The sequence below is a fragment of the Xenopus laevis genome, chromosome 1S (assembly GCF_017654675.1).
Source record: "Xenopus laevis strain J_2021 chromosome 1S, Xenopus_laevis_v10.1, whole genome shotgun sequence".
Lineage (NCBI taxonomy): Eukaryota > Metazoa > Chordata > Amphibia > Anura > Pipidae > Xenopus > Xenopus laevis.
This window is the reverse complement of record NC_054372.1, coordinates 69,336,934-69,364,784: the sequence shown is the minus strand read 5'-3', so window position 1 is coordinate 69,364,784 and position 27,851 is coordinate 69,336,934. Positions and strand designations below refer to the sequence as shown.

General features: G+C 37.3%; 1 protein-coding gene across 4 annotated transcripts in view; it reads right to left on the bottom strand.

Moving 5' to 3' along the window:
• rassf6.S (Ras association domain family member 6 S homeolog) overlaps positions 1-26,959 on the bottom strand; it is a 36,025-nt gene extending 9,066 nt beyond the window's left edge. The window contains exons 1-6 of one of the 4 annotated variants that reach the window (XM_018232766.2): positions 26,765-26,959; positions 18,593-18,687; positions 8,250-8,328; positions 6,272-6,420; positions 5,061-5,158; positions 233-423 (exon numbers count right to left, since the gene is read on the bottom strand). In XM_018232766.2, coding sequence (XP_018088255.1) covers positions 233-423; positions 5,061-5,158; positions 6,272-6,420; positions 8,250-8,328; positions 18,593-18,657 — 582 coding nt within the window. In that variant the 5' untranslated portion in view covers positions 18,658-18,687; positions 26,765-26,959. 4 annotated transcript variants of the gene reach the window in all.
• Between the last annotated feature and the right edge of the window lie 892 nt (positions 26,960-27,851).

The window sequence follows — 27,851 nt, the reverse complement described above, 5'->3', positions numbered from 1 at the left end:
AGGCTCAAGCAGGAACTGATGCCACACCAAACTAATGTGGCAGCTGCCATCATAAACAAACAGACAGAGCTTCTGGAGCTGTTTACTCAGGTATGGTAAAGCATTCCGCAGAATAAAGTGTGTTCTAGCTTGTAATATTGTGGCTAATCTGTTGGCAATAAACTGCCTTTCTACCTTTCCCCCTCCTGTAAATAGTTTTTTCAAGTTAGAATAAAAGTGCAAATTTTCCTACCTTGTAGTTATAAAAATGTCCGTTTATGGAAAACCGGTGTTGGTGGAGGTTTCCTCTGTTAGGAGTGATTGGTTTGACCCTCTTCTTAACCAGTGCAGCGTCACTCATTGTTCTGTACAATGAAGGGGAATCTGGAGGATCTTCTTTGAGTTTAGGCCTGAGTGTACTGCTGTCATAACTATAAGTTAAGCCTTTTGAGAATAATAAAAAACAAGTTAAAATGCCATTATACCAAAAGTTGTTATTGTTATAAGATATTGATTATTACACCTATATTCCTTTTTAATTGTATTCCCAGAAGCACCACATGTACAAGATAGTCCTTTTTTACAGATTGTTTCCACAAATCCATGGCTGCTTGTTGGATGGCATTCCAGCCAGAACAGATGCTACTAAGGAGCAGGCTTGGGTAATAACTCTAATATCTTACATAATTTTTCTACATAGTTAAATCGGGTTGAAAAAAGACAAAGTTCATCAAGTCCAACCCCTCCAAATGAAAACCCAGCATCCATACACACACCCCTCCCTACTTTCACACAAATAATATATACCCATACCTATACTAACTATAGAGTTTAGTATCACAATAGCCTTTGATATTATGTCTGTCCAAAAAATCATCCAAGCCATTCTTTAAAGGGGAAGGAAACCTCGTCGGCGCTAATTCCCCTCCCCCCTCCCCGTGTATTGCCCCCCCTCCCTCCTCCCACCTGGCCTACCCCTCCCGCTGGGCAAATGCCCCTAACTTGTTACTTACCCTTCTGCGCAGGTCCAGTCCAGGGAGTTCACAGGCGACATCTTCTTCCACGCGATCTTCTTCCTCCTTTGACCGGCGTTTTGGCGCATGCGCAGTAGGAGCATTTCGCCGGTACGGATCTACTGCGCATGCGCCAAAAGTCATGCGCATGCGCAGTAGATCGTACCGGCGAAACGATCCTACTGCGCATGCGCCGGTCAAAGCAGGAAGAAGATCGCGTGGAAGAAGATGTCGCCTGTGAACTCCCTGGACTGGACCTGTGCAGAAGGGTAAGTAACAAGTTAGGGGCATTTGCCCAGCGGGAGGGGTAGGCATGGGGGGAGGAGGGAGGGGGGGCAATACACGGGAAGGGGGGGTGGGGGTTAGCGCCGAGGAGGTTTCCTTCCCCTTTAAGGCATTAACTGAATCAGCCATCACAACATCACCTGGCAGTGCATTCCACAACTTCACTGTCCTGACTGTGAAGAACCCCCTACGTTGTTTCTTCTAGTCTAAACGGGTGGCCTCTGGTACGGTGATCCTCTTTATGGGTAAAAAGGTCCCCTGCTATTGGTCTACAATGTCCTCTACTGTACTTGTAAAGTGTAATCATGTCCCCTCGCAAGCGCCTTTTTTCCAGAGAAAACAACCCCAACCGTGACAGTCTACCCCCATAATTTAAGTCTTTCACACCTCTAACCAGTTTAGTTGCACGTCTCTGCACTCTCTCCAGATCATTTATATCCCTCTTAAAGGAGAAGGAAAGTCTAAAATAAAGTTAATCTCTAAGTGTTGACCATGAAAAAATAAAACCTTTACCACCAAGCATTCCCTCATTATTTTTTACATCAATCTTTGCGCTGCTATCGTTTCTTACAAAAGTTTAAACATGTATATAAAGACATACCTATGCTGCAGTCCATAAATCTTCCTCAATAGGGCACACGCATGCGCAGAACTTCTCAGCCGTGCCCTGTGCATGCGCAATAGGCTCCTGTGTCTTCCCTGTAAATCGATGACGGTGAGGTCACGTGCTACCTCCATTCATCATCGCTGACCTGTCTGCCCCCGCCTCATTCACTCAAACACCAATCGCGCTCCTGCTTCCCTGTTGTTTGGAGACACAGGGAAGCTTTGAAGCTCCTGCGCTCGCTCTTGATTTAATGTACAGTTTGTCAGCGAGCGCAGGAGCTGAGGAGTGCAGCAAAATAAATCAATGTTGGGGGGGCGATGTCTGTCTGAGGTCTGTAGAAATGTGAATTGAAATCTTTACAGGCTGCCACAAAATTTAGTTGTTACAAAACGATCGTTTTGTAACACAAGTTATAAGAAAGTGCAGATGTGGCTCCTTGTATGTAGTCAGTCAGGGCAATGTGCGTCACTGGGGGGTCATGAAGGAGGAGCATGCGCAGGGTGGAAGTGATGCGCATTTTGAAAATGGCGGCGCCAAAATCTCAACAGCGCTGAAAGTTCTAAACGCAGGTGCACAAAAACCGCAGGGATATTGGAGTTCCTAATGCAGCGTTTCAGGAGTGGGACTGATGGCAAGTCTAATGAAGTAGGTCTAATTTTTTTTGTTTCCTTCTCCTTTAAGGACTGGAGTCCACAACTGCACTGCATCCTCCAGATGAGGCCTTACCAGGGACCTATAAAGAGGCATAATTATGTTTTCATCCCTTGAGTTAATGCCTTTTTTTATGCAAGACATAACTTTATTTGCTTTAGTAGCCACAGAATGACACTGCCCAGAATTAGACAATTTGTTATCTACAAAGACCCCTAGATCCTTCTCATTTAAGGAAACTCCCAACACACTGCCATTTAATGTATAACTTGCATTTATATTATTTTTGCCAAAGTGCATAACCTTGCATTTATCAACATTGAACCTCATTTTCCAGTTTACTGCCCAGTTTTCCAACTTAGGCAAATCACTCTGCAAAGTGGCAGCATCCTGCATGGAACCTATAGTTCTGCACAATTTAGTATAATCTGCAAAAATAGAAACATTACTTTCAGTGCCCACCTCCAGGTCATCAATAAACAAATTGAAAAGCAAGGGACCTAGCACAGAGCCCTGTGGTACTCCACTAAAACCACTGGTCGATTGCTGCTGCTTATTACTACTCTATATCAGAATCAAGTCACTGACAAGCTTGCATCTACACACTATAAATACTCTGTAGAAAAACTTTCAGGAAGACATTTTGTTTGGTTCAATTTCAGGACAGTTTGTAATTTTTCAATATGTAGACAGAATCACAATATAGTCCAGCACCAAAGAAGTTAGTGGAGATGTGAGCTTTGGATTGGTCTTCCGAAGCTTGGGAGGGCTTAGCTATCCAAAAGCAAGGGTAACCTTACCTGCTTTTATACCAGACACATTTTTGAGCACATCTTCCCTACTTCTGCTACTATTGCTTTGAATTTTTCAATCTGTTATGTTTATAAGCAATTGGAGTTGGCTAATATTTGCAACAATTGTATTTATTACTCTAATAATTTGTAACAAGTAACTTATGTACATCTTGTGTCTATGCCCTTTTGGTACCAGTTCCCATGGTTCAGTTTACATGGCATGCATATCCAGTAGCTGACATTTTAGAAATGACTATGGTGTGGCAAGGACTAGTTGTGGACATATGTTCAATAAAGCTGCTGCCAACCCCCAACCTTGGAAACACTGGTCTGTGTCAAACAAGTGTCTGGGTAATTGGAGGGTGGTATGAATTACACTTGCCACTTCACAGTGGTTAGGTAGCAAAGGATGAAACGTCTCAATGGGAATGGGTCCAGGTGGTTACCATTCAGGTAAATAAAGGCACAATTCAAATTGTTTTCCCTCCTAGCAAGTTATCATGCAAAATGCTGGTAGACAATTTGAAACTGATAGGAATAACTATTTTACTTGTGGATGTCTATTCATCAACAGTCTCACTGGTTTTTGAAACAATGACTAAACTCTCTTTCTCTAAAACCTGAAAAAAGCATGAACGGGAAAAAATAGCAGAAAAGTTGTGAAAAAATGCACGTTTTTGACTTGTCGCACCATTTTTTTTTCATACTGTCCCATAAAAAGATTTTCCAGTTGTAAAAAGGACATCAGCCATTTACTTCTACATGATTTTGACAGGTATTAGCTGGAGTATTTTCGTATTTAGAATTGCTGCAGTTTTGTTGCATAATAAATCCCGGAAAAGTTTTTCACAACTTTTTCTGCTTTTTGTCGACAAGAAGCCCAACCTGAAAAAGTTGCCGTTTATTAAATTGACCCCATAGTTCCCTTCATGGGTTATTCCATGATAATATACGATATACGTTAAGGGCTCATCACTGTTAAGCCCTGTTGTTCTAATATTATCCAATATTAGGTGGCCGTCAAAATAGATAATTGCATTGCTTTTGTCATTTATAGACTTTGAGTGTCTCTGTACCAAAATGTTAGAAGCCAGAGTATTCATGAATAGGGATGTAGCGAACTGTTCGCCCGCGAACTAGTTCGCGCGAACTTCGACCGTTCGCGTCCGCCGAATGTTCGCGAACGTTTGGAAACGTTCGCATTTTGAGTTCGCGTTCGATCGTTCGACCATTCGACCATTCGAATTCCTTCGACCGCTAAAAATCGAACGATTTCCATTCGTTTCGAACGATTGTAAGCATTCGATCGAATGAAAAGCATTCGATCGAATGGCTTCGATCGTTCGATTCGAATGAAAATCCTTTGATCGAACGATTAAAATCCTTCGATCGTTCGAATCGAACGATTTTAGCGGGTGTTTGAAGTTCGCAAACTGTTCGCGAACGTTCGCATTTTTTGCCGGTGTTCGCGAACACCAAATCGGCAGTTCGCTACATCCCTATTCATGAACATGCAGTTAGTTTATGTTTATTTATACAGCAATGCTTGGGCACGCATTGCTTTATAGTAAAATTTTACATTAATAATATAGACAGGGGTTGATTTAATAATAAAATATAAATAAATACAAAATACAGTTACATTCAAGATGAAGTGCACTAATGTTTTTCAAAACAAAATCCTTTAAAAAAATTGCAGGTTTGTTTATCAAACAAAAGGTACTTATTTACCATTATTGCTTTCTGTATCCTCATCTGAACTCATTGGAGTCTCTTCTAATTCACTAATGTGGTAAAGGTCATCAAATTCTCCCCAGCGCATCATTCCACTGGAAAATTAAGCATTTCAGTGTAATTTATTTATGAATATGTGCTGCCAGTCTAATACATCAATACAAGTGTGATTGAACCTGTACATTTTCAGATACATTTTCCACCTGTACAACTTTCAGATTCATTGATCATATCCTAAGGGTTGCAGCAACAAGGTACATACGAAAAAACAATATGAGAGAGCCATGAATTAAAGGAAAACTATACCCCCAAAATGAACACTTAAGCAACAAATAGTTCATATCATATTAAGTGGCATATTAAAGAATCTTACCAAACTGGAAAATATATTTAAGTAAATATTGCCCTTTTACATCTCTTGCCTTTAGCCACCATTTCGTGATGGTCTTAGAGATCACCTGACCAGAAATACTACAACTCTAACTGTAACAGGAAGAAGTGTGGAAGCAAAAGACACAACTCTGTCTGTTAATTGGCTCATGTGACCTAACATGTATGGTTTGTTGGTATGTTTGTGAGTACAGTGAATCCTATGATCCCAGGGGGCGGCCCTTATTTTTTAAAATGGCAATTTTCTATTTATGATTACCCAATGGCACATACTACTAGAAAAGTATATAATTATGAAAATGGTTTATTTACATGAAGCAGGATTTTACATATGAGCTGTTTTATGCAATATCTTTTTATAGAGACCTACATTGTTTGGGGGGTATAGTTTGCCTTTAAATTATTAAACTTATTAAATAATAAGTGGTTCCAAACTGTTTTACAATACCATTTTCTACATCCTACTAAAATTCAAGCATAAGCCGAACATTTTATGTGGATTATTGAAGCTCACACCAATGTAAAGATTTTAGGAACTCAACCACAATATGAAAAGTGGTGCGTCTCTTCCATATCCACTGTTAGCTATGGATAGGGGGCAAAGTTTACTCCAGCCCTTGTAAGATATAGAAAGCAACCAAGAAAGAAACCTATATTTGCTTTCAAAAATTAAGTTTCTAGACTTGAAACATATGCAATTTGTCATTTGTACTATTTAATGTTTTATTTTGCCACTCGCCTAGACATTGGCTGCAATTCCAATATATGTGTGTGGCTCTTTTCTGTCACTATGTACAGATAATAATAATAATAAGTACCTTTTAGTTATACTTGAACCAATAACTTCTGGCAGCTGAATATATTCTGAAAAGGCAAATTTTTCATCTTGCATCTGGAATCTGATTGGTCGCTGCACTCCCCAAAATATCTCAATGAGTCCAGAAATAATGATTTTTCCATGTTCATCCTGAAATCATTAATATTTAAAATGTGTTTTCTGAGAAACTTTAGCATGATTGCATTTTATAAGTGAATCTACTAGAGGTGAACAAACCAGTCTGCATTGATTTTGTATTTGAGGAAGTCTAATTGTAGGAACACACAAGGCAATGGCAGATGTTTTCGCTACCGGTTGTAATTTTCCACACTATCCATAGGCAATGGATATGCAACTCTTTGCCAAAGCCACACAGTACGATGTTTTAAAAATACATCCACAGTGTGTTGGAAGGCACAAGGTGCTTAGTATTTTTTGATAGCAGCATTAAGAATGCTTGTGTGTCATAGCTCTAAAACGGATGATATTAGAAAGGCTGTGCTTGACAGATTATTGGAGGGGACACTGCTACATTAGCCAATTTCACCAACTCCGATCATTTGTCTCCCAAAACAAAAAACTTTTCTTGCAATTAAGACTATGTGCATGAGCATGCATGAGTATGTGCGTAAGAAGTGTAATCACTGGAGTAATTAAAGTGGATCTATAGTAAGAAACATTGCTACTACAAAATAAACCACTATATTATTTTTATATACAGTGAAACCTCAATTTTAAGTCCCCTGATTTTAAGTTTTCCCGCATTTTACATTCTTTATTTATGGTCCCATCAATTTATAATGCATTTCAATGGGTGCATTTCCCTGATTTTAAGTTATGTTTTCCTGAATTTTACATCAAAATTTTGTCCTAATGTTCCCAAAAATGTGCTTTTTTTCCCTCTATGAATGTTATTATTTGTGAAATAAAGAGGTATAAATACTAACCATAATTGCCATGGTTTTGCCTGTAAATGGTCAATTCCAATGAGTCTGCCCCTTATACAGTCCTGCACCAATCACATGCCCCCCATAGTGTAACATTAACACTGCAATGCTTAACCCTTGTTATTAACACAGTAAATATAGTATCTCAAAGTAAAACAGACTCCTGTGCTTATATCCTTTCAGTAATTGAAGAAAAAGTTACTTTAACACATTTCCCTGATTTTACATCATTTTTCCTGGTCCCCTGAAAAACGTAAAGTGGGGGTTCTAATATATATATATATATATATATATATATATATATATATATATATATATATATATATATATACACACACAGTATAGCCATGAATGGAATAGCCAATTCAATTAGTAAATTAGTACAACATTTTTTAATTAGCTAAAATGAATTCATGATGATTGTAAACAAATCTTCATAAATGTTATTAACATTTAAATATCTTAGTAGTCTAAAGGCCTTGTGCTTCACATTTGAAAAACCCCAGGTTCCACACCTATATAAATCTTCTGAGTAAGTAATTACTGCTTTTGTTGTTAATATAATTGTTATCGGTTATGTTATATGGTTAGTGTCTGTTTTCTAGGCCTGTGTGTAAATACTCATAATGAATACCGTCTATGCCGGTGAGTATTTGTGCACTCTTTACAGATATGCTCCACATTGAAAATGATATATTTGCAGTTAGTAATTATTTTTGCAATACTACCCAGATGGAGTGCTGCACGTTTTGTAATCTGGCTCTGCATGTTCTACGGTGATATGTTTTTGACGTTGAAGCAAAGGAAACTTGACATTTATTTGAATTACAGAATAAATTGTTCTTTTGCTATTACAAAGGAAAAGTAATAGTAGGATTAAATTAGTATGCTATAATTACACAAAATTATTTTTTGATTATTATTTAGGAAAAATTCCAGATTACCAGACTGACAGAAGATTTCATCATATTTCTGTTCAGAAAAACCCAATTTATTCACATGCCAAATAACTCATGTCAATTGATTACTTACTTGGTGATAAGTTATGTGCAGATTCTTTTGATCTTTGAAGTAACAGTTATATGTTTTCAATAAGGATTCAAGTTGGCTTCTAAAATAAATGACACAATGATAACCAAGTAAGTATTTGAGTACCAAAAGCTAGTATTTGCCTTAGGCACAAAGCACTACAGAACAATACAAAAAAGTCAGCAGATGCCTACAATACAAAATCATTTCCAGAAAACCTTTAAAAAAAAATTACAGGATTTTATCCACTTACATGGATTTAATCAGTGTAATTACCCATAGCAACCTATCGGCATTTAGCTTTCATATGTCTACTACTAGTTAGAGGACGAAAACAAAGATCTGATTGCTTCAGGTAATTGAAATAGTGCTGTTTAGCATGCTTATTAGCAAATCAGACCCTGAGACTGTTGGTTGCTTTCGAAAGTTTCTTTGAGAAGATATGACCAGAATAAAGCAGAATATACACCCATGTTATACACCCATGCATGACTGCTACAGTACCACTCCCCCACAGAGTATATTTCAGTTTGGATTTTTTATTTTATTCTTTATTTTATTATCAAGAATAGGAATATGAACCATAGAGTTTTACATCTGACCAGAAATAATAACAATGGTATTATTTTATTATGATTATAACCCTGCTGTTTCAATGATTCTACAATGTTTTATCTATAAAATGTACAGGAACATTTCTGCATAGTAGTAATCACATTATTAACAGCAATAACATGCACCAAATCTGTTAGTTGTGGAGCATTTGTTTGAGAAGCAGAGAAGAGGAAAATGAGTGATGGAAAGTGTTCTTCTTATAATACAGAGGGACCATGAGGGTTACATTGCTTAGTGAAAAAGGGGAAATTAGGACAAGTAATAATAACATGTAATCATATAATGTAATAATATTATGTAATATGCCTCAGGCATAGAGGCAGGGCAGGTAATATTTGAATATCAGATATTTAAATACTTTTATAACAGGTATGAAAAAAGGAATTTGGATTTCATGTTTAATTTGCAAATTACTTTAATTATAAAGTTTTTATTGTAAGGTGACAGCTGTCATCCGCTTGTTTATTCAAAGTGCAAAACAACAATCAACAACATTCTTTCTCAGCACTTCAATGTAACTGAGGCTGATCATTTATCAATCCTGTATCAAATGTTGTGCCTATTTGTAAATGGGTTGCTAGTTGCATTGGCATTCATATGTGCATTGTGGAGAATATAGCAGCACAAATGCAACTTGTGTGCAATGCCTATAGGGCAAACCCTGTGTCTGAATGCACTTCAACTTGTACCAAAAGTCTCACAAAGCAGCCACACTACACAAATTACACTCAGCATTATTACTAAAAAAAAGCCCAACATAAATAGGGTAATATGGTTGCAATTCTGCCCTAAAATGTGTTCTTTATTCTTCTATTGATCGTAAACCAAATATGTATTACCATTGCTTAGTATGTGGTATTGTTTTTTTACAGAAGTTACATGGCTGTCATCATGTTTACACTTTTATGAGCCCTGCCTATTGATTCAATATAAAACAATGTCCTTTGAAGCATAAGCCAATATAGCCCTTAAAGAAAAGAATGCATTGGTTCCTAACAAACCATTATGTGTTTCAGCATTTCATGTATAAACTAGATTCATTGTATAGTACAGGAGATTTTGTATATATCAGCTATACTTGTATAAGTACTTGTATTGCCAAATCTCACTTTTAATAATTAAAATATTTTCTAAACCTAAAATTAGCATTTTATATGTAACTTTTCTATCAATGTTAGTTCTTCACAAATTCTTTGTTCATTTTCATTTATTTTATTCACCATGTTAAAATTTCCATTTTGCCTTTTCGCTCAACTATATCCAGTATTATGGGGCGTTTAGTTTACATGGGCTGCAACAATTTGCATTGCAGTTTCTTTTAAAGCAATATCCCCTAAAAGTTTTCCTGCTTTTAGGGTGAAGACACACAGTGTAACTTAGTAGCAGCTACTTGTCATGTCTACCAATCACCAGAAAATATCCTCTGCTAAAACACATGTAGAGACAATTATCAGAAAATTATCACTATTGTCTATTTTTGTAGCCATGACAAGTAGCTGCTACAAGTGGGTTCTCCTATATGGTTTGCCTTATGAGACATGGGAAATTCCTTCTGGCCCAGGGGCGTTATGTGGTATTGCCTGGTGTATAAAAAAGGTAAGCATATCAGATGTAGATATCTTTTACACCCACTCCATGAAGTAGAAGCAATGAAACTAAGAAATGTCAAGAGGCGTCAGTAAATTGGAATAGTAGCAGAGCACCTCAGTGTTAGTTGGGGAGACCATTTGAATAAACACTAGATGACATACACCTATAAGTGTGAAGCAAATAAAATCAGTTTAGCATTAAGAGCTATAAAAAAACAAAGCCAAAGTTATTTTTACAATTGCAACAAAGTGCATGTGGATCATAGTGATGACTCTTACTATTATGTAAGGGCCAACCTGAAAGAGATACATGCAAAGATCTGGCATGCAAAGTGTGGTGACAATTGTTTTCGACTGCACCCAGTCAAGCCCCTACATAGCACATCCATTTTACACCCCCAAAACATGGCAGTATAATTACCACAGAAAATTGCTAAAGAGTAAACTACTCCAGACATGCCAATTTAATCACTTGTAAAATGTATATATATATATATATATATATATATATATATATATATATATATATATATATATATATATATATATATATATATATATATATATATATATATATAACCCCCTTCCAAGTGCTGTAAGGGTACCTTTCTGGGTATATATTTTTCCTGATACATAGAGAAATGTGATATAGCTGGTGTGCTGTGGCTACGGCAACTAACAAAGTGTTCTTGTTGAAAGTTATGCCTCTTAGCAATTTACTTTTCTATGCTAAATGCCTCCAATTCCTCACCAAGTATCCTATTAGATATTACAAATTCTACATCTAACATTTTTTCATAAAAATTGCATTTGGGTCTAATTTTATTACTCTAAAGCTTGGAGTCAAGAGATGAATGTGTAGATCTTTCACCAGTCTGGCTACACACAAGGACACAATTACCCGAATCTGATCATTCAGCAATTGGATCAGGAAGTCAAGGTCAATGTCTGTACACAAGTGCTCAAGTGCTAGTAAACTGTATGGGTTTGCCAAGATTGTCTGTCAGTGTCTGCATCATTCCCAGTAGCTTTTTATCACAAATCAGGGATTTTAGACCCAAACATTTTGGCAGATTTTTTGTTAGAAAATGTGATAAAGCCTGCTCATGTGAATGCAGCTTCAGTAAAGAAAGTAAATACACATCTTTTGTATTTTAAAACATAGGTATTTTGAATATATTGAATAATATACTGTAGATGATACAGGCATATGTGATAAACTGCTTTTCTAGCAGTGGGTTAAATGATTGTGTTCTGTTAGCTTATGTAAAGCAGTCAGCTTTACGCCTGCCGCCGATGGGGGCGACAGGCGTTGCCGCCGACCCCTTCGACCCGCTAGACCACCAGGGTGAGTAGCCGTTGTTACAGTGACGATTAAAAGCAGACAAAAGAACTTGGTCCTCCCATATATTTCTGGGGTGTTCAAAAAACTTAGAAGGATCTTTAATAAACACTGCATACTGGTCTGCTTTAAATCCAGTAACACACTGAGGCCGCAACTGGTTCATCCAAAACATGAATTTGTGCTGAAACCCATTCTGTGTATATTTACCCAGGCTAAACAGTGCTCTCTCATTGCAGAGACATAAGTAAGTGAAAGCCACACTTGAAAAAAACCTGCATTATTCAGAGAAAACAATCGTTTGATCCTTTACACCAGGGGTGTCCAAACTTTTGGCTCGCAGGGCCACATTCGAAAAAGAAAAATTGTCTGGGGCCACACATGAAATACACAAACACGTTTGATTTGTAAAAGTAAAGGAAATACACAGAAAAGAACTACAATGGCAGTTGGATAACCAGATGGAGCTATACACTGGAAAATGGGACACCTGGATATTAAATAGACTTATTATTATATTATTATTACTAACTGGGCAATGGGACTCCTCCTCTCTCCTCCTATATCCTTTGCAACATGACGTTTCCTCGGGAACCAAGCTGGGCCACATTCATATGCATCCCGGGCCGCATGTGCCCCTCGGGCCGCAGTTTGGACACCCCTGCTTTACACACTAGTGGTGCTGGGAGGTCCAGTAGTTGTGCAGGTACAGACACAGGCAGAGGATGATGTTTTGATTTGGGAAGGTTAATTACAGCTATAAACTCAATTACTTGTTTCATAGTCAAATGGCACTTCATGCAAGCACATACAGTGCAGTGCCAATCTGATACGTAATGCACCAGAATAGAGTTTCAGTGCCAATGTCATGTAAATTGTCTCAGTTCCATCAATAATGCCCCTAGAAGACAAGGCTGGATAGATACACAGTGTCAGAGATCAGATCACATGGGAGAATAAATAGGGGGAGGGTCACACACATGTACATGTCAGGCACACACATACACAAGACATTAGATGATTAGGACAAATCTGGAGCTTCCAATGACAACAAACTTTAGTGCTATTACCTTATTCCAAGCAGTGTCGGACTGGCCCACAGGGATACCAGGAAAACTCCCCGTGTGCCCAGGTGTCAGTGGGCCTCTTGCTTCTAACCATTTAGCATATTTCATGATCCTTACCTATTCCTTTGTGGGGAAAAATGCTTGATAATGGAAAAAAATAGTAAGCAGATATAAAAGACTATAAGAATAAAGAGGTTCAGAGGAGGAATAATACTTTGGAAAGTGGGCCCACGATCTAAAGTTTTCTGGTGGGCCCCTGGCATCCCAGTCCGACACCAAGTCTGCTGCTGCCTGCAGAAACTGCTCATCTTCCCCCCAGTTTAAGCCCTGGTATAGCTGCACAGAGATTGGCTAGGATGCAGAGTGAATCCTTCCAGTCTATCCAATCGTGTATAGCTTCACAGTGATTGGCTTTCCTGCTGGGTCAATCCCTCTAGTCTACCCAATCGGTATTCAGTTGTACCGGGACTTAGACACAGATCTACAGGCAGTGGCTTCAAACAGCTTTAGTTCAGGTCAGAGACTCCAAGAGGGGGCAAGTGCCCTCCCTTGTCCCTATTTGTGGATGTCCATGAGGATCTCTGTCTCCCTGCTGCCAGATCTGTGCATGTTCTCTCTTTTCCTTGACCTCCTCCTTCCCAGCATCCTGTACCCAGTCACATATTGTATTTTGTACTTTTCAAAGTTGTCTTAATAGATCATTCGTTTTAAAGGGGTAGTTCAACTTTTTATGAACATGGGGTGGCACATTTATTAAGGCTCGAATTTCGAATTCATGTGAATTTTTTTAAACTCCCATAAATTCGAAATTCGACTAGTTGAAAGTATTGGTAAAATGGAATTTGTTAAACTCGAATTAATTTAAACGACCCAAAAACTCGAAGGCTTCAAACCACCAAATTGATTCCTGGACCTCTCCCATTGATTTATACAGTAATTAGACAGGTTTTAGGTGGCTACTAGTTAAATTCGAGTTCTTAAAGGGTCAGAGTATGATAAATCTCGAATTTCGAATTAAAACTCAAATCGAGTTTGGATAATTCACAATTGGAATTTTTAGGATTGTCTTCATCAGCACTACAGTCTGGTATTTCAGCAGCTTTTTGCTCACTAGGGTGTTATGTTCTATAGCAACCAGGCAATGACTTCAGTAAGAGACTGTAGTAAGTATAGGTGGGCCCTGACTAGGAAGATAAGTAATAAAAAGTCACAAAATTAAAATTGCTCCCTTATAGAGTTGTTTCTGCAACAGAATCTCAAAGGACACCATGGTATGATCACTATTCCCTAAATGCTCACCCACACAAATGCTAGAGATAAGTTTGGTATTATAAATTATTATAAGATCCAAAAGAGAATGATTCCTAGTAGGTTCTTGAATGAGCTGAAATAAAATGTTGTCATTCAGCATATTTACAAACTTGCTAGCTTTTTTTGAATTGGCAACCCCATTACCCCATTTAATGTCCTGGATAATTAAAGTCACCCATAATAATAACTTGACCTAGTTGACCTATACAAGGTGATTTGTAGCATACACCAAGGATAATTTTCTTTGTAACCCACTCAAAATCTCTACCAGAGGGATTCCACACCCTCACCAGCGCCATCAATGGTTATCTCTTTTGTGCATGTCTTGAATTCAGGCTTTACATACAAACACACTCCTCCCCCCCTTTTTAAACCCTCTGTCCCTCCTAAAAAGAGTGTAACCATTTAAATTCACAGCCCATTCACGTTTCATCGCACCAAGTCTCAGTGATACCAATTATATCATAATTTTTAGAGCATGCAATGAACTCTAGCACTCCCATTTTGCCAGCATACAGAAGAGGTTACTAGTTTTCCTTTTGTAATCTGCATTTCTTAATCGAGAATTATATCTTAAGTTAGTATTAGCCTGTTTTCCTTGTAACAGAGGGACCTCCTTAGCTTGTAAACTGTATGCCCTCCTCACTCCTCCCTCATGACCCCCACTGGCCCATCTACCCTAGCTTCCCCATACTTTTTTCGCTCACCCCTCATGCCTAGTTTAAATACTCCTCCAACCTCTTAGCCATAGGCATGTCCAGCTGTAGACCTCCAATGGCTTCCTAATAAAAAGAGCTGTCTAGATTTTGCTCTCTGTTGGCTATAAACATATTCTAACTCATGTTTATTGGCCAGATTCATATTATATTACCACCACCTTTATATGCTTGAAAACTATTACTGACTGGTGCATGTTTGGCATTATTTAAGACTAATTAAAACTAAAATACATATACTGTAGACCCATACTGTCATTTGGTTTCAGGGAGAGATAAACTTATTCAATGCAAACTCCTGCACAGAGTATATATTACACCTCAGAGATTACATCAAATAGGGAGAAGGGAAAATGATGCAATCAGACCCCTGCTCACTGGATACATATGTGGTGGGATTGCCCACTTATTAAAAAGTACTGGGATAAAATAGCTAGGTACATGGTTAATGATCTGGGACTACCACCGACGACAGAACCACAGCAGGTATGACTGGATGCCATTGGTGATCTCCCAAATACAAGTAAGGGCACTCGTACTTTGATTAAAATTTTACACCATTATGGCAGGAAAACAATTCTTATGCACTGGATGGGTAGGGATAATCCCACCATGAAAAAGTGGAGGAGACAGGTAAATTCCGGTACTTCCATTATATAAGCTAACATTTGAAAAAAGGGGCAACATGACTAAATTTACAAAGATTTGGGAGCCATGGTTAACACAGGAAGGATTAGATGTAGACTAATTTCATCAAGAGAATTAGGGAAGAGTAATGGGAAACGGTACCCCCCCCTATGTTTTGTCTCCTATGTGCTTGTTATTACATACTGTGCTGTAATTTTAAGTACAATTTCACTGTTGATGTATGTGATTGTTTGTACGAAAATAATAAAAATAATTTTGGAAAATACATATACTGTAGACATAATGAAAACATGCTTGGTATGTTCATACTGAAAGTAATAGCAACTTGCTCAGATGTTATGAAACAGAACAGATTTGCACGATGGTCTTTAAAGAACAAAAGAAAGGCTGCTACACCAATGTAAATATTACATATAGCCTCTTTTATCATCATGTTAGTCATCCAGTCGAGACTGTGTGCCATGTTTAGACTATGATAATATTTATATAGCCACCCATTGGGAGCTAGATTTATCATGGGTGACCAAGCATCCCTGCAAAGCTCCAATTTTTTAAACCCAGACCTAACCAAGACCTGCGACCTGGGATCGCAACACATATTTTTACCCACTTGCACTGGCTACCTCATGTGCTACTGCCTTATCCACTGCTACCCGTAGCTGTTGCTACAAACCAGAAGTGATGTCAACAAAAGTGGGTGGGGTAAAACAGTTTTAAAAACTTGTTATAGATAAGACCTGCAACTAGGGTTGCCACCTTTTCAATTTGGTGAATGCAGGCAGGGGGTGGGGCAGATGATATCAGGGGCGGGGCAAATTATGTCAGAGGGCAGGCTGGTGATGTTGGGGGAGGGGCTGGTGACATCAGGGGGTGGGACTGATGGCTGCAGCCTGCCTAAAATCTACAGACCCACCAACCAGCATCTATACTCACATTAGAAAACTCAGTTCACATCTTTTTGAGGGAAACCTGTGGGTACCTGAAGGACTCTAATTCCTAGGGGCACATTTACTTAGCTCGAGTGAAGGAATAGAATAAAAAAAACTTCGAATTTCGGCTACTTTGACCTTCGAATCGAAAGATTCAAACTAAAAATCGTTCGACCATTCGATAAACTTCGACCCCCTACTTCGCCACCTAAAACCTAATGAACATCAATGTTAGCCAATGGGGAAGGTCGCCATAGGCTTTATAGGCAATTTCTGATTGAAGAAAAATCGCTTGATCGATGGATTAAAATCCTTCGAATCGTTCGATTCGAAGGATTTAATTGTTGTTAAATCGAACGAATTGCGGTAAATCCTTCGACTTCGATATTCGAAGTTCAAGGATTTAACTTCGACAGTCGAATATCGAGGGTTAATTAACCCTCGATATTCGACCCTAAATTAATCTGACCCTTAGTGTAGTTAAAGAACATATCACTGATAACTCACTCTGTGTAAAAAGTCTTCTATCTATGTATGAACAGTATGTATGAACAGTATCACAAAGACCCCCAGAACATAGTTTACAAAGCAAATTTCTATATGAAACTGGATCAAAACCTGATAAAATCCAAACAGATCACACCTGCTGCAACCTCACAATCTGATTTCCTACTAGCTACAAGTCATTAAGCAAGTCAGTTTATTTGACATGATCAGTTCTTCATTAAGCCGTGCTAATTACTAGTTATCATACATACTTTTGAATGTTGTTAATGAACAAACTTTCGAATAAGATGCCCCGTATCAGTGTCAAACTTACAGGCTGGTAACTGACGGATTTAGATACTTCCTTTTTAACTATTGGAATAACATAAGCTTTCCTTCATTGAATTGTTGTACTGTATGTTCCCTAAAGACCTGATGCCTAGGCTGTAAGCCAAATGAAACATATTATAATTACCTCCATACCAGGTTTTTTTTAATACTAAAACCACATGCATACTATATGACAAATGCATAATCACATATACATCATTCAGTGAAGGAATTAATAATGTAGAAAAACACACAAGCTGTTTTGCAGAACATGGAATGTCCCTGCAAGTTGGCATCGTCAGGTAACATCAATCAGCTTCAGATTTGTAGAGAAGTATACAATTAGCATTAGGAGTAAGATGGAAATAGAGATGTGTATACACAGGTTTTGTTCTGAATACAGAGACTTTTCCATACAAAATAAGTATACCTTAGGGTTAGTTGGTTAGTTTTTGTGTATGTAAAAGGTAATATAAGCAACTTTTGAATCAATCTTTATTTTGGGATTTTGAAAAATAGTTTTTTATTCTGAGTTATTTTAATGTATATTCTTATTCATCTTCCTCTGTGTCATTCTAACTGTTATCTTGTTGCTACAGTCAGCAGTCAGCCAGATAAATCTTAAAGGGACAGTATACTCTCAATCTCCCCTGCAAAATCTTGGATGTCATAGGTAGTGATGGGCGAATTTATTCGCCAGGCATGAATTTGTGACGAATTCCCGCGATTCGCTGCCGGCAAATAAATTTGCGAAACCACAGCGAAAATTTCAAGCTTCAAAAAGAAATCAAGAAAAAAAAATTATACATTCAACAGTAAGGGGGTTATTTATTAAAGTCTGTTTTTTTCTGGTCAGAGTTTTAAAAGGGAAAAAACTTTTTTTTCAGAGGAAAAAAAAACCTTGAATTTTATGTGATTTATTAAACACGATGCTACTAAAAGTCCAAATAAAAAAGTACTCCATCTCAAACTTGCCACGGTCATATAGAAGTTAAAGGCAGATGTCCCTTTTACAGTTGGAAGATATTATAATCTGTGCTGGATTTCGTACAATAATCGTAATAATTTGTGGTTTTTGGGCAATAACCCCCCAAAAAAAATCACACAATTTGGATCTTTATACGATTTTATTGAGTCTTTTCCCACACAAGGTTTTTTCTAGTAAATTTATTGATAAATACGGTAAAAATTTGCACGGGAGTTTAGTAATTTCAAGACTTTTTCTGATTTTAGTAAATAACCGCCCAAATCAAATATTTTAAGTTAAACATTACCTTTAAGATTCATTTTTAAAAAAAGGGCACAGTTCTTACCTGGTAATATAATTTGTTTCCTTTATTATGGCCATGGAATTTTGAACTGGAGATTGCCTGGCCATTTTAAGGTGAAGTCCAGATCAGCTGCAGATCTAAAACAAGATTCAACATTAATGGGGAATTATGCAGGCAAATTGTGTATCTGGAATAGTATATTTAGATTTAGTAGGGATTGGGAATACACTGCTTTACCCATTTTGTGCTTTGTTATAATTCATAGTAAGTGTCTCAAATAAATAAAACTATCCAAACTATGGAGCCATGGAATAAATGAGTGGCTATAAGGGGAACTGAAAAGTCAAACTAAATGGAAATGTGAATTAGGACATTACCCAGATGCATGCGATTTGCTTTATATCTGCAGCTTTTTGTATGTAGCAAGGGGGGCACATGTGCTATTAAGCCCCCATTTATGTTTAGAAATAGCTGAACATTGGTAGAAATGGGACTACATATCCCAATTATGTATGTTGTATATGCATGTATATTTGTAATTATAAAGCACAACTTGCTCTGTTTTATTCTAAGAGCAACTGAAACAAATCAACATATAACTTAATTTGGGTTTTTCAGGCCTCCTACACTGGATCGTAGTCAGATCAATTGGACTGGCTGGAAAACCGTTTTTGGCTATGCCTGCTTTTACCAATGGCTGTAGTCCTCTCCCAATTGGGCAAGATCCAGTTTTATAGAAGATATTAATATAAATATGAAAAAGGCTTTATCTAGTTTATACAATACAATTTTAAGATACATTTATATAATAAAAGGAGTGAAGAATAACATTTAGCAATTATGATCAAGGCAGCTGGAACTTGTGGGTTGGAGAATAACAAATTTAAATTTTACAAGACTTTGTACAACATGGGGAGGCACATTTATTAAGGTCAAATTTCAAATTCATGTGAGTTTTTTTTTAACTCTAATAAATATACTCAAAATTCAATAGGAGAGTTATTTAATAAAAAAGTGGAGCATCTAAAACTTGCACTAATTTTACCAACTCAAAAACTCAAATAGAATTTGAATAAACTCGATTTGAGTTTTTTCTCTGAAAACCTCAAATGTCAGGAAGGCTAGTAACATGTCCAAATTGGTCCCTGAACCTCTCCGATTGACTTATACATGAAATCGGCAGGTTTTAGTTGGCGAATAGTCGAATTCAAATTTTTAAAGGGCCAGAATGTGATCTCGAAATTAAAATTAAAATTCGAATCAAGTTTGGATAATTCACAATTCGAATATGAAAGTTTTGACCATAAAAAATGTTCGAAAATTCTAAATTTCATTTAGACCCTTAATAAATCTGCCCCTAAGTACAGTACAACTGGACGATCTCTGAACGTTAATTCCTGCTATATGTGCATGCCATTCTAAATTAGGTGCATGGTTCTCTACTACATTTGAAGCCTTTATTCACTAGGGTAAACCATACTATATAAACAAGCTGTAAGAGTAATGCAACTGATATACACATTTAGGTAATGTAAGAACTCCAAATCAATGCATAAGTAGTATACATAATACAGGTTGTCTTTTGTGAAGAATGTTTTTTTTTTTAAAAATGAAAGTGGACTGGGCATGCTAGGACTGTTAAGGTAATCACAGAAATATGTATTTGAGTCCACAAACCTACTAGGAAAAGTCAGTTCATTTGTTGACATAATAGCACAGGGAGGTGCACCCAAGCAATTGAGAAAATTAACCAGGTGTGTGCCCCTCAAACCCTCTTGGAACAACATAATAGCACATACCTGTACAGAACAAATGGAACAGAGATGAATTGAATATGCATTCCAATTTGCATGTCAAATGTTGTCCCTTGTTAAATTATCTTTGCTGTGTTCAGTATTTGCATGTTCCTCTTTATTGAGCAAGACAATTTTCTTATTTTTATATTGGTAGGCAAATTTAAATACTCTGTTGGTTTCCATCATCGCACATTATAGTTAATGAAGTGTTAACTTATTATGAAGGCCCACACTTGTTTTAGTAGTATACTGTGGCCAGTTACAGTATGTAGTTAGAAACAATTTACACTTTAAATGGCATTTGTTGTTGCTCATTAGCTGTTGTTTGCGTAGCAAAATAAGATGCCATACTTTTTTTTACTAACATTAATGTTGTCTTTCCACCCAGGTGTGCATAGGTATCTGATTGATTACTATGGGTTTGCTAACTATGGTTAACGGATAATAGTAATGGGCGAATAAATTTGCCAGACACAAATTCCCTCTGAATTTCAACATTTTGCTACATGTGAATTAATTTGTGAAACTGTGTGCATAAAAATTGTTGCGTATCAAAATTATTCGGACACCCATTGACTTTAATGCATTTGGACCAAATAGTCGCACATTATATAAATTGACGGTTGCGTCAAAAAATGTGCGTCAAAAATTTTGACGCCCATTGACTTCATTGCGTTTTACGAATGGCACAGATTCGCCCATCACTAATGGGTAACAATGGGTAAGCAAACTGTGGCGTTTTTTTTCCTGGTTTCTGCAGGTTTTGTATTGGCAGCAATTATTAATGGAGTCTGCATTATCAACTAATTTATGCCCTTCAAACTGAATTATAGCGTTCATAATCAGGGCCATATTTTCTACATATGCTCCTAAGAATTTCTGGCTACAACAGTAGCATTTGGGGACATGGCAAACACCCCTCAAGTGCCATTATGGGAAAAAAACACTTTGAAAAAAATTCCACCCAGCCCCTACAAATAAATCCAGTGGTAGAGCAGTGCCCATGTGTGCATGGGCAAATGCTGTGCAACAATTGTGGAGGAGACCATGCCTAGGGAGGCACAGATATAAATATGGTGCTGCTTATTATATCTTAAAATGGACTTCAGACAAATCAGTCCATTTAATGATGTACCCAAAAGTAATCTTTAAAAATTAACATATAATAGTGCTGTCTTTCAAGTGTTAATTATGATACTTTCCATTACTGCTTTTATAGGGGTTGTTTACCTTCAAAACATTTTTTAGTTTAAAAGATCAGTTTATTCCACCAGAAATTAAGACTTTTTCAATTGCTTTCCATGTTTTATGTCTGACCATTCTTCCAAAATTAAAGTTTAATATTCCTTTGTCTGGTGCTTCAGTCTGGCAGCTCAGTAAGTCAGGTGCAATTTCTGAACTGTTACAATTTGCTACATTAGTTGATACATTTCTCAGCATTATCTGTGCAATATTAGCAACTATTGCCTCAGTTATAACAGCTGCCTTTAAAGGGATTGTTCACCTTTGAGTTTAGCTTTAAAGTGATATTCTGAGACACATTAAAATTGGTTTTCATTTTTTTTATTAATTGTGGTTCTTGAATTGTAGCTTTTTATTCAGCAGTTCTCCAGTTTGACAATCTGGTTGCTAGGGTCCAAATTGCCCTAGCAACAATGCATTGACTTGCATAAGAGACTGAAATACAGGGTCGGACTGGGGGGCCTGGGGCCCACTGGGACTAATGTCCAGGGCCCCCTCCGACCCCCCCCCGACCCCCCCTACGATGATGCGCCGAGTATGCATGCGCGAAGGCGCTGCTCGGCGTGCAAGTGTGTAGCCGCAGCTTGGCGAATCAATGAAAGGTGCTGCGCGCATGCGCAGCTAGCGCTGCGCGGCACATAGAAAAATATCAGATACAATCGGGACAGGGGACTGGCCCATTAAGGGTCGGGGCCCACCGGGTTATTTCCCGGTATCCTGTCGGGCCAGTCCGACACTGCTGAAATATGAGGGACCTCAATAGAAAAATAGAAAAATTTGAAAGCTGGAAAGAGTCAGTAGAAAAAGGTCAATTAATTAAAAAACTAAAAACTGAAAAGTTGCTTAGAATTGGGCATTCTTTAGTTAACCACCCCTTAAATGAAACAAAGGGATTCTGGTCAGCGTTGCCAAAGATAAGAAATGCATCAATTAAACATAGTTTAGAACAGTTAACATAAGCAGCGAAACTCCCCCCCCATCACAAGCTGAAAAAAGTCTAAATAAAGTATCAAAATAGTGAACTATCTTAAAACATCTAAACTGTAAAAGTTGTAGGAAGCTGAACAACTGCTTTAAAGGGTAATGTAATAAAAGTTGTTAGTAGAAAAAGATGCTCAGTGTGGAAAATATATTTTACCGTTATGCAGATTCAATAGCTTTTGTGAACCTGGAAAGTATTTAGCAACCCCTGTGGAAGAAAGATTGCAAATTGTATAGTTTGCACCAATATACAGTTAGGGGGTTATTTACTAAAACTCATTTTTTTCTCATATTTTACCAGACTCAACCTAGCTCCCATCCACAAAGTTGGCTTATTTAATAATATTTCAGACTTTAAAAAAAAGTATTTTTTGGACTTTTAGCAGCTTTGGGGCATAATGAATCGAACCTTTTTTTTCTATAAAAATGTGTTTTTCGACTTTTAATAAATAATCCCCTTAATCTATTAAAACCTGTTTTTGCATAATAGGAATATAATAAATGCACTATAAACAATAAGGGAGGTATTTATTAAAACTAAAATTTTTCTCATTATTTTATTTCAAAAAATCCAACCTTATTCCCAAGTAAGGCTTAATTTACTAAAACAAATCCAAACGGAAATTATATGTGAGGGAAAAGACACAACAAAATTGTCACCCGAAAACCACAGATATTTTAGATTTTCCAAGAAAACCAGCGTCAAACAGCACAAAACCTTCAAAAGTCTCAAAAAAATCTTCCAATTGTAGAAGATAGGCCCCTTAATGTTCTTTTTACATTTTTCCCTTTATATTCTGCCTAGGATTCTTTCTAGTTTTACCCAGTACACAGAGGCAGCAGCAGGTGCCTTTCACACTACAAATTAAGCTCAACTTTGTTTTCAAGAAACAAGGCTGAAAAAGCTGTTTCCTGGTAACCATCTATTGACCTGCAGGAATGTATGTACAAAAGGCAGGTACAAGTTAGTCTCACCCCTTTCTTTACAATTTAGTTACATTAAAACATGTTAATGTATCTGAAACAAGATGTGCCTTCAGTTTACTTAAATATATTTTTCATTATATTCAGGGGCAGATTTATCAAGGGTCGAATTTCGAAGTGATACATACTTCGAAATTCGACCCTCAAATTAAAATACTTCGAATATTGTAGTCAAAGTATTTTTCACTGAATTTGGCCATAGTTCGATTTTAACGTACGATCGAACGATTTTACTTCGATGTGTGAAGACTTAGAAAAATGGTCTAGAAGGTCCCCATAGGCTAACATAGCAGTTTGGCAGGTTTAATTTGGCGAAGTATTGAAGTCAAAGTTTTTGTAAAGAGACAGTACTTAGATTATCGAATATTCAAACTATTTTACTAATTCAAAGTCGTAGTATCCTATTCGATGGTGGAAGTATCCAAAAAATTACTTAGAATTTCGAATTTTTTTACTTCGAAAATTCCCTCGAATTCACTTCGACCCTTGATAAATCTGACCTCAGTATTAAGTTTCTGTTTACAAAGACAAAAAGATTCTTAATTCCTTTTGGGTGGAAATCTTCCTCCACTGGTAGAAGTGGCTGCTAGACAGTTTCTAGGCTCACAAAAGCTGTAATAAATTTACATCTTTTGAATAAAAGGTATACATTTTTGAATTGCAAATATTTTTCCTGTTAACTTTTATTACATTCTCCTGTTAATGTTTAGGTATATGCAAAAAATAGAAGTGTTTTAAAGAAAAGAAATGGCAGTATAATGTACTGTTGCCCTCCACTGATAGAACTGGTGTGTATAACTGTATATATATATATATATCTTGCCTAAGAAGTCATCCAAGCCACTCTTAAAGGCATAAGTGTAATCAGTAATTAGTAATTACTGGGAAGAGTAATGCACAAACTCACTGCCCTCGCTATGAAGAATAGGGTTGCCACCTTTCACTGCTCGGAGCTCTGGGTGGAACCAATTACATAATGGGGGCTGGATGGCAAAGTTGTGGTGGGGCAGTGATGTTGCATGGGTGGGTAAATGGGTGGAGCTATGGCATGGCGATTGCTGGTGGGCCAATCGGTACATCAATCTTAGGGAATCCTGCCAGGTTTTCCAAATTAGGAAACTGGACAGGTGGCAACAATAATGAAGAACCATTCTGAAAGCTTTATCTAACCTACACTTTTTTCCTGCTGCTCTCATGCTCTCTCTCTCTCTCTCTCTCTCTCTCTCCCTCCCTCTGGTAGGCTCATTGAAGAATCCAAGATGGCTCCTGATTCCTCAAAGGAATGCATGGCCATCTTTCATTTTTTTTCTTGAGAAGCAGGGAATTGTTATTTGATAGACCATGGGTTTTTTTCCCCCAGGATGCAAAAATAATGCTCCCCTGACCAATAAAGCTTCCCCCTTCATTTTATAGACCCGTGCTGACTGGCCTTGCTGATGATGTCACAAAATGGGAGGGGCAGGCAGGCATGCACCTATAAAACTGGAAGCTGGCAGTGTAAGGTTGTGGGCAGGGAGAGCAGGCAGAAGAGCTCAACTCAAATCCACCCGCTATCCACCAATGGGGCAGCATGGACAGCCCAAATCAGCCCGACCCACTGGTAAACCCAAGGTTACCGTGGGTATCGGGCCAGCCTGCAGATCACTAATACTCTGGTATTCAGGATAACAGGCCCCATACCGGAATGACAACTGTTAGTTGCAGAACAGGGAGATAAAAAGTACTTTCAGTTTCTACTTGGAAAACCACCTCCTTTGTTCTTTAAGCCATTGTGGGAAAAGAAGATAGTGAAGCAAATTATCCTTCCCTGCTAAAGCAGATCTAAACCCCCCCTCTCATCTTACTTGTAATGATCCTGAGCATTTTTGCAATTTAAATTTATGGAGACATCAATTTTAGACTGTTAATATCTGTTTTTTTTGTAAACAATTTTCTTTAAATGTCAGCAATGCTAGGGTTAACTATACCGGGAATGTATACAAATAGGGTCACCGAAAGAAACCTGTTTAGATAACAACATGGTATCAGCCGTCTAAAACGTCCAATATATAACACACTACAATTAGAAATTCATTGTCAATTGCAAAACTGCTCCCCACACCACTCTGAATAAATTTACGTCAATTGATTTTCTGGGTTTCGTGCTATTTTAATCCCCATGTACTGTACAATGAACCCCTCATTTTCTGTAAGTCTGAGACATGAACAGCAGTAAAGGGAAAGAAGGGGCTTGTTTGATTACCTCTCCAAAGGGGGGGGGGGGGTAGTTAAGGTAAACACAAATCAGTCATCCACTTGTTCATCGTAATGAAAAATACAAAGAAAATATGGGTGCAATTTAATTAAAACCCTGCTCAAGTTGAATATAGGTGTATATTGCCCCTTTAAATATGATAGCATGTTATAACACTTATTATTCACAGATCTGTATACACAATTTGTCAGGCCCTGTGAATGTCCTAAAGATCTTATAATTAAAGAGGTGGGATAGACTGAGTAAGTATACCCAGGTCACAAGGAATTGACAAAGGAATTAAATTAATATAGAATTATGCAGCATAACCACAGACAAATCACCAAAATCTTACTTTATGCAGTAAAAAAACAATACAATTATAGAACTATACCACCCATATTAACTATATATATATAACTATATAATTATATATAACTATACCATATGTGAGTATGCAGCCTGTAGATGTTATTTTATTTCAATTGCATACTTAAATGCCATGGAGCCAGCATGCTGATTCCATGCTTGTGTTAGCCTTACTTTCTGTCTACAGTACTATTTGTACAGATGCAGCCACTTTGGTTTGTCTGTTTGACACAGAATAACTAAACACAGATATCCCATTTATCTCATTTAACACAGAAAACTGCGTCACAACATCCCATCTAATTAAAGCATTCACCATTGTTCACAATGGTGCTTTGGTATGCTAATGGAAAGGTTAAATGCATTAAATGAGTTAAGATGACTTTAGATAACGCAGTTTCTTCAATTAACCATGAGTCATGACGCATTTATCTCACAAATCCAAGTGGCTTCATCTGTACAACCTTGGTTTAGTCATTCAACTTTAAAGTCATTTCATTCAATAAGGACAAATATGTGTAACAGCAAAGCACTAGCAGCAGTTAAGTTGAGATTTTGCAGTATCTGGTAAAAGTCGCTGTAGGCAAAAGCTACTTAAATCACTCTTACCTTTGTTCTCCAGAGAAGCAAAGAATGCATTTTACTTTTCTCTTCACATTGCCACCAAAACAACATGACAGTGTTCAACTGACCTGCTTGCTCACTCAGTTTATAAAAGACAAAGGGAAGTTAAACATTACTTATCCAGCCACAAAGTTGTTGGGCACCTAAGCCACTCCTTTCTGCCTTCTGCCTCAGTGCATTTCGGGAGTGTTTACATGACAGCAGTTGACAGAAACACTCCCTATTCACATTTCTATAGTGCACACCTGAGGACGGGGCGTTTCCTGCTGGTCTGAAAGGCAAGTCTTTAGCTACAGGGCATTGCCGCAGATAAAGGATCAGATCAGCACAAAGAACCCTTGCTATCCTCATTAGTGAAGGGCGTTAACAAATGTAAAACTTTAGACTAATAAATTTGAACAAATTGTAGCACACTTTCACTGTCTAGTTGAAAAATATATTTAAATTCAATACAATAAGACAATTGCTTATCATTAGGGTAACTCTTCACTATGCACAAAATCATCAGCAGAAGCATTTTTTTGTTTTTTTCTGATGCTACTATTTTCATGATCATAAGAAGGGTCTACAGCGTCTTTTAATATGTGCACATTTGTAATACATTAAATTACACACACACATACACAATTTTGTATCAATTGCAGGGTAAAAAAAAGTGCCAATGTCACTCAACTGCACCTGCAATGATATTTAATGTCAGCAAACCAATTTTTGTAATATGGTTTCAATAAATGTGTTTTTAACAAATTTCTGGATCTTGCATTGTAAAAAACAAACAAACAATCACTGAGTACCACTTGAGGTTGTTAAACTGGATCCTGTTGAAATGTGTATAATGTAGTATTCCCCTGGGGGGATTGAGTGCATTCTATTTCCAGTAAGTGTGCAGTATCTATTCTTAGAAAGACAAAACTGGTCCTTTGCACACCTTTATATATGTTAGGCACCACAGGGGTTTTGTAATAAAAACTGCAAATGTTGCTGCAGGTATAATACTCTATTATTATTGCAACCAAACAGCAGTTATATATTACTGTTTATTGGTTGCTATAGATTACTGCACTTGGGCAAA